Genomic DNA, 12092 nt, shown 5'->3' on the forward strand with positions numbered 1-12092 from the left:
GAAAAAAACTCACCAAAGGAAGGGCGGAAGACTGCAGGCCAGGTGTTGCTGTGGTATAAGGAACCCTTGTTAGCAGTGACTTTATTACACTATTCTTTAAAACAAAGGTAGTGGAACAATTTCCAGGCTGCTGTAAGCTGGGTTAAAGCATATTGTAAGTATGCTTCTGAAATCTTGCTCAACATTTTTGATGGTGGCTTGACGTTGTTTTGCTGGACATGCTTGATGCTGCTTTCAAATGTCAAGGTTTGTTGATGTTTGTCAGAGGATTCATGGGCTGTTTGTGGTGTATGACTGCAAATACTTAGATAAGAAATGTTAATGGTTTGTTTATGAGCATGTCTAATTTTTGCAGTTAATTTTTTTTGCCTGGCTTTGCAGATGTTTTGGCCTTCTCCTTAGCCGTGGGAAAGACGTTCGGAGTGGTGACATGCACCTTTTGGATTTGGTAAGGATCTTTCGTCCCAAAATTCAGTAAGAATTTTGATTATGATTGTGCATGATCTCAGGATAGACAGAAAAGACGCTTCTGCAGTTGTTGATGGGAATTGATGCTGTAGGTTCCACTGCTGAGGGTGGGGCTCTGCGCAGTTGAGTCCCCGTCTCTGCTGCTCAGTTAGAAGGTGACCTGGTGCTTGGTCAGGGAGCTTGCCCAATTTTACAGTCAGTCATGACTGTTCTCATTCAGAGGCCTGAAATAAGAAACATGGAACTGTATTTTTAGACATGCTGAATATTAAAGCACTGTGCTTTGAACATGGGAAGTTATACAGCATAGTTATCACTGTGAGAATCGAGGCCTGAGAGGCTTCAAATATAACTCTGAGAGCTAGTGGGTGCTTTGTTCTCATGACTCGCCTTTCTCTCTATAAAGTAATGATAGAGATCATTTGACTTCACAAGTGTGAAGTGACAACAAATTTGCTAGTATTTATGCAGTACATAGTGAGTACTCAAAAAGGTTTAATACTACATGAATAATTTTGCTTTTTACCAGGCTTTGGATTGCCCAGAAAATAAGGTTGTTGGGAAGACAGACAAGCTGAACGTTAGATAAAGACTTGGTTCTTAATGGCTGAATAACATGTGGCTGTGATCTCGCCTACATCTCTGTGAGCTGAAAGTTGCTGTCAAATGGCCACCTCCAAAACTATTGGTCATGCCATGTACTAATAGAATAATTAGTATTAATTGGCCTTTCTCCGTTATCAGCATGGAGACCAAGGATTGCAGGGGAACTCTGTTATTTCCTTCAGAGATGATCTCTCCTACAAACTCTGTCACATGGACTTGCCCTTCCCTTGCCAGTGCAGTAGCTCTTTTATGGGGCTGGCACCACATAATGTAGAGGTTTCTTTAATTGAACTAAAAATATATAAACTTACCTTGTTTCCAGGAGTCCATGGGTAAAAGTTCTGATGGGAAATCATACGTGATCACTGGGAGCTGGAATCAAAAGTCTCCACACTTCCAGTTTGTAAATGAAGAAACACCAAAAGGTATGAATGTTGCCAGGTGTTTTCCCTAGGCAGGGAAATTACTTCCAGAGTGGACATTGGATCAATTCTCTTTTCTTTTCCGATGAATCCCACAAAAAGACTTTCACGGGATGGGGTATATTCTCAGAAAGTAGGGTGCTAAATGCCACATAAAATCTGAAAAAGAAAAAGACAACTAAAAGCAAACTGTGTTCAGTAATACCTTGTAGGAACTGTGTCCTAGTAGGAGGCTCTGCAGATGTGGGACAGGATGCAGGTACTAGAGCTTTTTTAAGAATCCCACTGAGGATTGCACTAAATGACTTTTGCAGGTATTTGCTTTGCTCAGTGTCTTGTGGTCAGTTCAGATTTTTCCAAACCAAGTTTTTAATTAAAACAGAAGGATTCCTATACCTGTGAAAATGAAAGTAAACCACTCCCAATTGTCATCCAAAAATAGCTGATATTGCATTGCTCTCTCAAGTCCTGAAAGAGATCTGTCATTACTTCTTTTAAGATGTCAGCTGAATTATCATCTTTTCAATCTCTTGTCACTGTTGCATGCCAAAAGTTGGGAAGTTAATGGGAATTGACTGGGCAAAGTCATAAAAGTCAGCTGCTGGGCACAATCTGGTGCTGGAGTGAATGCCATCCTGCCTGAAGGACACAATTTATCATTCCCTGCCAGGGAGCTCTCATAGGTCACCGAGCCCTGTTGCCTTCTTTTGGAACATCAGAGTGTGTAGTCAAATCTTCAGAATGTCACAGCTGAGATGGTCTTAAATGCCTTTAATATCGTAGTATTAAACAGTTAAGTTACTTCTAAAACCAGGGAAGAATTGAAGTGTAATTAGGCTGGGTGGCCAGAGATCTGCACTGTGCAGTTAAGTGCAGAGATCCTCTAAAACGTTTAATGAAGGTTTTGGATACGTTTCAGTGGGATTTGAAAAAGCAGACATTTTATTCTCTTTAACAAGATCTTTTTCTTGGCTTGAAGGCTGCAGTTTCCTTTCTCTCTAGTGGATAGTGCATAGTGATCTGATTTTCCTATTTTGAGACTTCTAGGGTTTTGAGATGTTAAATTAGGGGGAAAATTGATTCTGAAAAGGAAAGTTTCCTTTTTTCTTCCATGTTACTAGGAAAGGGGTTAGGGAATATTTTATTTGAAATATTTCTTTTCATACTATGGCTTCATTTTCTTTCTCTAGATAAAGTGTTGTTCATGACCACTGCTGTGGATTTGGTGATAACTGAGGTGCAGGAGCCCGTTCGATTCATTCTGGAGACTAAAGTCAGAGTTTGCTCGCCTAATGAGAGGTTGTTCTGGCCTTTCAGCAAACGGAGCTCAACTGAAAATTTTTTCTTAAAATTGAAACAGGTAATGTGTTAAAAATAAAGGAATAAAAATGACAATTAATGGGCTGTTTCTCCCTATGATTGCTAAAACCTTTACTAATATAATGTTCATAATGCAACATTTTCCTCCTGAATCAAAGAGGTAAAATAAATGCACTTCACTTTTAGAAGAGCTGCCCTTTATTATGCTGATTGTTGCTGGCTATCTGCAGTTCCCATGAAGAGCCTGAAATAGCTTTTTTGATAGCTTTGATGAGTCTGTGAAGCTGCAGAGAGGCTTATGGATTTTCCAGCCAAACCACAGCAAGAAAAGGAACAGAGGATTTATCTGCAAACTGGGGCTATGCTGAGACTTGCTGCCATAAGGGGATGGAGGGGTAATTTTAATTTAAAAATTGAAATTAAAGGTTAAGAGGAAAAAAAAAGTCCTTACTGTAATCCTGGTGATATGGTATCTGATATATCACTAAACTTATTTTTTCATACAAATTTAACATTTCTTTAAATTTTTTTTTTTTTAGATGAGCAAACATCCATATGAAATTCCAAAGGAAATTATTTTTTGTCAAAGTCTATTTTCCCCTTCTGCATGGTTGGAAACAGATTTCACACATACCCCCAATTTGCCCTGGGGGAAAAAAATCCAAGCAACCACAAAAAATCCCTAGAACTTGTTAAAAATTTTTACTGTCTTTTCCAACTTACTTTCTTACCCATCTACTAAAAATGGAAGGATTATTTCTGTCCAGGATATTCATAATAACAGTACAAGGCAATAACTTAGCCTCAAAATAAGGCTGGTAAGTTGAAGGTCCAAGTCACTAAAGAGATCATGTACTTCAAGTAGCTGCTGTTCTTCTGCTCTAGATATTATTGTTCTGAAATGAAACTCTTGTTTAAAGAAATGGAAATGTATAGAAGCAAATAACAATGTGGATGTACGTGCTCTCTCAAGGCTTAGTAATTCTGGGTGTGGTCCAAAAAGAAAGCAGTGTTGGGAGTCCTGATTTCTTGATAAGTGTTCTTATTTTAAGAGGTTTTGAGTTAAGCAAGAGGCCTTTCTTCATTCTTTTTTACACTTGTCTTTGAGTGCTAACAGAGAATGGCATCTAGGTAGTAACAAAGATGAAGTTCACCAAGGATTCTTTTTCTGTGTAAAAAAACTCCTTTCCTTCAAAATTTAAGGTGGAAAACTTCTTCATGGATGAGCTCAGCCTTTTTATTTAGAATATTTTTGAGGTGGAACATGGAGATGTTGAACAGTAGAGGCTGTTGGGCTATAAATATTCTACAGCCTCCAAAAGGTGCCTTTTCTGTATGGCAGTTTAGAGGAAGCTTATCTTACTGAGCTATTTCTGTATCTTTTGTCTTACCAAATTCACAGGCATTGTGACTTATCTTGGCCAATTCTCTTTTTCCACAGATGCTGTCAGGTTATCCAACTTCCAGTGTTTACTAATGGAAGGTTATCAAAACTCGTAGTGGAAGCAACAAATATAGAATGTACTGTCTGATAAGCCTGGAAGGGAAACCTGTTTCTGTGGAGTCATGATTAGCCTATTAAAAATACAGCTGTGAAGAATTGGCTTATCTTACTTTGGCAGTGTTTCTTTATTCGGAAATGGTGAAAGCAGAGGGATTTTATTTGCTTCGATTACATTAAGTGATTTAGTAATTTTTAGTTTTGATGCATTTCTCTTCATTTTTAATGCTCCAAAGGATAAAATTGAGCACTGGGAGCTTAGTGTGGAGTATAATTATAAATCTCACTTCCCTCTTTCATTCACCTTTTCTGCTCTATATTTTTATTCAGTTAGGAAAAAAATTCTAAATCCTTAAAATTTTAGAACCACTTTACAAAGAAAAATCCTTCTTTAAAGGAAAGGAAGGTACCAAAGCATTGAAAATTATGGGGAAACAGGGCCACAGAGTAGACTTTGGGACTCAGCAATTTGTGTTCCTGCAGCAGTGTATACACAGAGTTGGAAGCTTTGCTGAAGACCATTGCCATGGGAAAATCATGGAATCCCAGACTGGTTTGGTTTGGAAGGGACCTTAAAGCTCATCTCATCTTGTTCAAATAAATGTGAACAAAATTTTTTAAGACTACTTTTGCCACCATCAGTATCCCCAAAAACTTTATCTTTTTTAACTTTTTAGAAGTTCTGTTTGAAGAGTAATTTGACATAATTTAAAATGTTTTGCTTTTAATTTTCCTCTCCTGTTTAAATAAAGGCAACATTGCTTCATACTGAGGAACCTTCATCTCTTAGACCACAGATGCATTTATAGCTTTAAAAATCAGTGCATTTGTGTCCAGTTCGTTTATGGTTGGAAAGATGAGTTTCCTGTGGATGGCAGATCCAAATGACAGTTCTGCCTGTGACAGACACTTTGTGCCTTTGGGTGCAGCATGCTCCCTGCACATTTCAGGGCATCAGAAGCACTGACAGCCTGCACCTCTCATTAAGTGTGTTCCAGGTGTGAACATTTCTCACTGTAGAATGGGGTGGAAGTTGTTCCTCAGCTCTCCTATTCCAGAAAGAGAAGGCAGAGCCTTAGGAAGTGATCTGGCATTTGTGTAGCTTCCTCAGTAAAATGAAACTCCTTTCCTAGATAAAGCAAAAGGACAGGAAGAACAACTCGGACACGTTGTATGAGGTCGTGTGCCTGGAGAGTGAGTCAGAGAGGGAGAGAAGGAAAACCACAGCCAGCCCCTCTCTCCGCCTGCCGCAGTCGGGGTCGCAAGGCTCCATGATCCCATCTCCTCCAGAGGATGATGAAGAGGAAGGTAAGAAGCTCCTGTGCTTTGTGGACTTTGAGAAAGGGCAGTTGGTAAATAACATGGTTATAAAAGATGTAGGATCCTTTCCAGTCAGAATCTGCCTGATTGATGGGTTCCTTTTTGCTGGAATACTGCAAGGTTCAATACCCGCTGTCCCAGCATTCCTGGTCAGCCTCTCCCTCGTCTGGCACTTCAGTGTCCCTGCTTTTCTTAGCCTAGGCCTCCTGTGTGGTGTATTTGGGACTGTGAAAAAGGGCTCCTGAAAACTGGGGATTATCATGTAGCTTCTGCCCCTTCCTGAGCAGTTGTGAACAGATCTGAGAGCAGAAAGGAGAAGTTGGTTGGAAGTGTCAGCAGGCAGCGTTTTAGTGCAGAGGAGAGTCAGACATCTGTGAGAGATGAAATTGTACCAGGACCTGCCCAGCTTGAAACTTAATGCATTTTCAAGAACTTTTTTCTGCTTTTAAAAAATTATTTTAAACCAAACCATGACGACTTCTGAGTATAGAAACATCTGGCCTTACAGCTCCAAGCTGAAATGGAGATAACTTGGGTTTCTGCTTTTCCACTTTTCCTGCTGGCCTTCCATGTGGCCTTGGCTGAAGTGTCCCTTCTGTTCTCTTGGCAGACAATGATGAACCACTCTTAAGTGGTTCTGGAGATGTTTCCAAAGAGTGTGCAGAAAAAATTCTTGAGACGTGGGGAGAGCTGCTGTCCAAGTGGTAAGTAGCAAAATCACATTCTGAAAATTACAATTCTGAGTATTCTCATTCTGTTTGCTCCTTCTGCTTGGAGTTTTTATTTCCAGAGGCCATTGGAGATAAGATTAGTATGAATTTAGTCCTCTATCCATCCCCACAACACCCGTTATTCTCTGGCTTGATGTTTTCTGATTTCTTTAGAGGGTGTTCTAAATATTTTAATTTTTGCGTGCATGCTTAATGCATAGAAATTCACTTATGCTGTGTCTTTAGTTGGTTCTGTCTTAAAATGAATATTCTACTTATCTTCAGGTTCCTTGGGATTTTGTTAAAGGAAAATCTAAACTAAGCAGTATAAAGAAGATGCAGCTCTTGCTTTGTCTTTATTTTGTACAGATCACTTCCATTCCTCTTTGTAATTTTGACTGGGTTCACAGCCAATTTTTCCTGCAGCTGTCATATCTTAGTGACTGTAGCTTAAGAATATGGGAGATTTGGACTTGGATGGAGAAGATGTTTTTCCTCCCTTATCTAAAGGAAGGCTCCAGAGCCTGCCAAGAAGGAAGTACATGAGCTCTGCTGTTTTCTCCCTGGAAAATGTCAGTGTACAAGAAGACTGTTTCTTGACAGTCCAATTGCTAATGCAGCACCATCCTCCTTTGATGAGGGATCTTTTATTCATCTTGAAGTAGCCTGAGCAGTTCTAAAGTGATGCTGATTGTTGCAAAATTCAGGGGTTGTAGGACCCCAGGACAGGGGTTTTGTTAGGTTTTATTTTTTCCCCACAAAGTGGTATGGTGGGCAGCATGAACCTGAGCTCAAACAGGTTTCGTTTTGACTCTGGCTTTAGTTGTGGCCTTTTGCTTCCTAAAGTCAGTGAGAGCAGGGCAAGGGCTGTGCAGCAGGTCAAGGGTTGAATGGGGAATTGGATTCAGTCATGCAGCTTAGTTGAGAAAAAGCATTGATGTGACCACTTAGCCAGGAATCTCTTTAAATGAAGATGATAATTATTTAGTATTTTCTGCAGTTATTGCTTATTTGAATAAGTAGTTCTCCTTCCAATTTGGTTTTGCACTAAATGGAAACATTTGTAAGAGGGGAAAGCTGTGGTAAAATGATGCATAATCTCTTTTCCCTCTCCTAGATTTGGAGAAACATCTTTCCCAGATGAGCTCTGTGCATCTGCTGCTGTGAGAAAGTTTCTTTCAACTTGAATTTTTTTGTAATTCTTCCAAGGGCTCAGAGATAATTAAGCCACCTGACTCCCATTGGAAATGTTTTGGCAGCTCTAAGAGGATATGAAATGCTTCTGTGCTAATGCTGGCAACAACTTTAATATGTGTTAAAGGGCTTTCCTTCTTAACTAAAAACGCATATTTGGAAGCAATGATCCTCCAGCTTTTAACATAAGAGGATTGAAAATCATAAAAATCAGACTTCAGGTAGTTTCATGCTAGTTTTTTAGAATTGTGTAATTAGATTTGTATAGTAATTAAATATTTGGTATTTTATGATACCAAAGAATATTTGGCTGATGTTTCATAACTGCTGAGTCACACAATTTTCTCATTTCAAAAATAGTTTGGAAGAACCCAGTAGTGTGTAGTTTTTATTCTACAGCGTTCCAATGACTGTTTTCATTGGAACTGCTGTTGTACTTCCTCTGATCTGAGATTGAGGCAAAGCAGTTTTATAGGCCTTTACAAAAATGTTGACTATTTTATATATAGGAAGTATTTTATATAAATATACTTACATATTATAAAAGCCATCCTCCTATAAATATAAATATAAATATAAATATAAATATAAATATAAATATAAATATAAATATAAATATATCTCTATAAATATATGTCTATAGGTATGACTGTGTATTGATATAAACGTAGCTACTATATAAATTTCAGTTAGTTGATTTATTTTAGAGAAAGCAGGGTGAAGGAGGACATGATGGTCCTGGGTTCTGTGCAGTAAATACTGATTTAAATGTCTGCATTGCTAGTCTCTAGGTTATTGTGTCAGAACACTGTAGACTGGAGAAAGGCAATAGGGAGTCCCAGTCTGTGTAAAATTACCATCCACATATCTGTTAGAGTGCTACAAACATTAATAAATGCCAGTTTATTAAGAACTTAATGCAGTTGATGTGACACAAGTTCATTTTTTTTGTCTGGCTTTGTCTGTCAGTTCTCTTGATCATTCTATCCAGAAGTTTGTTTTTGAGTAACTGCAGAAAAATGGTAATTTCTATGATTTAAGGCCTGTGTCTTTTGGGGATTTTTATATATAAGCCACAAATGAGCTGTTCAGGTTAACTTGCTGTAAGTGCATAAATTATATGTAGGTTTAGTTTTTACAACTTGCAGTGCTGTAATTTATGAGCTGTCAGTGGTCTCGCTGGAAAGAGCTGTTCAGTTGGGGCTGGCTGGTGCAGTGGAGGCTGCTCTAATGCAGGGATGTAGTTAGATAACCATGAGAGGTGATTTTTAGAGCTCTGTCTGACTCGTCTGTCCTTCCCTCCCTCCTCGAGAAGGTCATCTGCCTGCTGGGCTGTGGGCAGCTGAGCAGTGTAGGCTTCTGCAAACTGCTCATTTTGGGGTAGTTTGAACTTGGAATTTCCACATTGTGCCCTCTGTCCTCTAGTATTTGATGGAGTGTTTTGGTTTGTTGAATGTTTTATATATATATATATATATAAATATATATATAAAATATATAAAAATTTAATGGGAATTGAGAAAATAGTTTGGGAAGTAGTTCTCCAAATGTTATTTATTTTTCAAAACTTGAATTTCACTTGGACATCTGGACTGCCTTGCAGTTGTGCCACGTGTGATGCTCCACACGGGTGTGTGTGGTTGGGTGTTGCTGCTGGGTGCAGTAACTGAGCCCTCCCCTCTGCAGGCACCTGAACCTGAGCGTGCGGCCCAAGACGCTGTCGGCGCTGGTGCGGAGCGGAGTCCCCGAGGCGCTGCGGGGGGAGGTGTGGCAGCTGCTGGCAGGGTGTCACAACAACGACCACCTCGTGGAGAAGTACAGGATCCTCATCACAAAGGTACCATGGCTTTCTTCAGCTCTTTTCCCCCTCATTTCTGAAAGAATGGAAACACAGTGACTTCGAGTATGTGCCCTCCTGCCTGAGGGTCCATAGTGTACCTGAGTGTATCAACGAGTGACCATGATTCAATCCTCCAACAAAAACCCTAACAGAGAGCTGCTGGTGGCATTACACTGCTGCTTTTTTACGAGTTCTGAGTTAGTTTGTAAAAAATAAGCATCCTATTAATTGCTTTCGTAATGGACAGATGAATTTTCTTTGCTTGTTTGGCTTTTCTGAATGGAGGCTGAATCTTGTTGTATTGTCTGTGTTTATGATAAAAATCCAACACTAGTAGAAATTGCAGCCTTTTTTGATAGCAAGAAAACAGAACAATGTGGATGTTTTTGCACTAGACAGCAGTTTTGTGACTTTTCATCTTGAATGCTGATCTCGGTAAGGTAGGAAAAGGATATAAGAATCATGTGTACAGACATCATTCAGTGGTTCTCAAAGTTTGAGTAACAAATGGGTCACAAAATGAAATGTCACTTTCTTATCCAGAAAACTGATGTGTTAATTTGGATTTGACCATTATCTGTATAGCTACGTTGGATTTTATTGCTTTCATCAAACATGCAAGTCTAGAAGGACTGTATTAGAAATTATTCATGATGCAGCATTAGTACAAATATAACAGAAATTAATTATTCACCAGTTAAAAAGCAAAACAAGTGAATCAGCCTTTGTATATCTATATTCTGATGGCACAGATTCACAAGGAGCAATTAAAGACCTTATTCTGAGGGCAAGAGGGCTTCTGAAATTAAACTCAGTTTCTGCTGGAATCATGCAGGAAGGATCCTACGTGATGTGAATGAATCATGTTAGATCAGCTAAAAATGTTCTGCCATAAGTATTTTCATATACTTAGTGAATACAGAAAAAACTTGATCTGAATTCCTTAATACTGGTTTATGCATTGTAGAGCTGTAACTTGGATTTCATGGTGAATAAATCATATAAGTAATGTGGAGGTTGAGTGCTCTGGCAAGGAGTGATCACAGCTATGCTGTTGTGTTATTTTAATTGCCTGGTGAGTAGCTGTCAGCCTCACTTGTTTCTCTGTTTCAGTGTTTTGGTATCAGAATGCAAAAGATAATGTCTTTGTGGCACAGTTGGTGACACGTTCTGCTACTATCTTTGTCAGCTGGAAGGGGATAGTGTAACATTTCATTTTTAAACCTGTGAAACCTTTCCACTTGTTTTCATTTGGCTGAGACAAAGAAAGTAACCTGCATCTCATGTGTTGCAAGCATCTCTGGAGTCCAAGTACAAGGGAAAGTAGGCTGGTCCAACACTGTGTTCTGCAGCAAAAGCACTGGCTGTATCTGCAGTGGTCATTCAGCACGGAAACTAATTAAGAAATTAAAGAGAATGGGTCCTGATTGACCATTTTCAGGCCCTGCTGTAGTCCCATGGAGTCTGTAGTATATCCACCAGCATGCTGCCATAGCCAGCTCAAGCACATGAAAATGAGGTTTCCCTAATCTGGAAGTGCCATATTAGCCCAGTGCTATGGCTGTTTGTTTTATTGTGACTTAAATATGGAAACAGGCCGGAACTGTTTCTGTAGAAGGGACAGAGGTTGGGGCTTGAGAACAGGAGGGTGTGCTTGGTTCACAGGGGAATTGGGATTTCTTCAGTCTGCAGGCAGTGGAAGAAGTGTAAGGTTTTAAATAGGGTTATCTCTCCAGTGGCTGCGTGGAGGTACTAAAGAGGAGGACAGGCAGAAAATGCAAGGGTTGTTTGGGAGGCTGAGGAGAACATGAATTCAAGGTGCAGCAAGGTATCGTTTGCAGACCCTTTGTATATAGTCTATGCCAAGAGTATAATAATGCTGGGCTGGACTTTGGCCTTAAATTTTTGTTTTCATGCCTTTCTTAGGCATGAAATTTGATAATTTTGGAGTTCTAATGTGACTAATTCTTACTGCTCTTAAAATAGCAGCTCAGTTACAGTCAGTATGCAGCAATGCATAGGAGTAAATGTTCCTGGGGAAAAAAAAAGTTAATTATATGAAGACAAGGGTCCATTACCTTGCTTTACCATCTTCATAATACTTTGCTGTGTTTTGCATGTCACTAATGCCAATTCTTCTCTGGCAAGCCTACAGTTATTTGCATTACCATGCCTTGAAGGGGGTTTGTGTGAGAATGACTGCTGTGGTGTAGTGCAGGAGCACAAGGAGTCCATGTAAAACCTATACCCTGGAATGTGAGCAGGAGATGCAGGAAACCCATATGAGTGCTCATAATGCAGTCCCCTTTCTCTCTTCATGTTGACCTCTATTCCTGTAGCTGCATTTGATTTCTGCCAGGCTTTTCATGGCCCTGTGTGGCAGCACAGTCCCAAATTAATAAGGATCTGTGTTGACAGCTGCTTCAAAACCTTCTGGCCCATTTCAGGGCTTTTTTTTTCCCTTGTGCACAGGATGTTGGATGCAGTGCCCCAGGATTTCTTCTGGTGGTCGCTTTCCTGGGCAGGCTCAGGGAGTCTCTGGTTTTTGCTTTCCTTTGCAAATTAACTGCTACAAGGACAGTTTTTTGTTTACTGTTGAGTTGTGGCTACTGAAGGATTGAAAAGGAAATGCCTCCTGTTGTGCTCTACCATGCAGGAGAGCTGTGTCTAGCTCTCTTCTTGAACGTGACTTAAAAATGGCATTGAAAATG

At 39.6% G+C, this 12092-nt stretch overlaps 1 protein-coding gene across 4 annotated transcripts in view; it reads left to right on the forward strand.

Annotated features, from left to right (window-relative positions):
• RABGAP1 (RAB GTPase activating protein 1) overlaps positions 1–12092 on the forward strand; it is a 63219-nt gene that overhangs the window by 15213 nt on the left and 35914 nt on the right. For all 4 annotated transcript variants that reach the window (XM_069032041.1, XM_069032042.1, XM_069032040.1 and 1 more), the window contains 6 exons: positions 382–448; positions 1397–1499; positions 2687–2856; positions 5451–5625; positions 6248–6341; positions 9228–9378. In XM_069032041.1, the coding sequence (XP_068888142.1) occupies positions 382–448; positions 1397–1499; positions 2687–2856; positions 5451–5625; positions 6248–6341; positions 9228–9378 (760 nt within the window). The remainder of the gene's footprint in view (positions 1–381; positions 449–1396; positions 1500–2686; positions 2857–5450; positions 5626–6247; positions 6342–9227; positions 9379–12092) is intronic.

The sequence above is a fragment of the Aphelocoma coerulescens genome, chromosome 17, assembly GCF_041296385.1.
Source record: "Aphelocoma coerulescens isolate FSJ_1873_10779 chromosome 17, UR_Acoe_1.0, whole genome shotgun sequence".
Classification (NCBI taxonomy): Eukaryota; Metazoa; Chordata; class Aves; order Passeriformes; family Corvidae; genus Aphelocoma; species Aphelocoma coerulescens.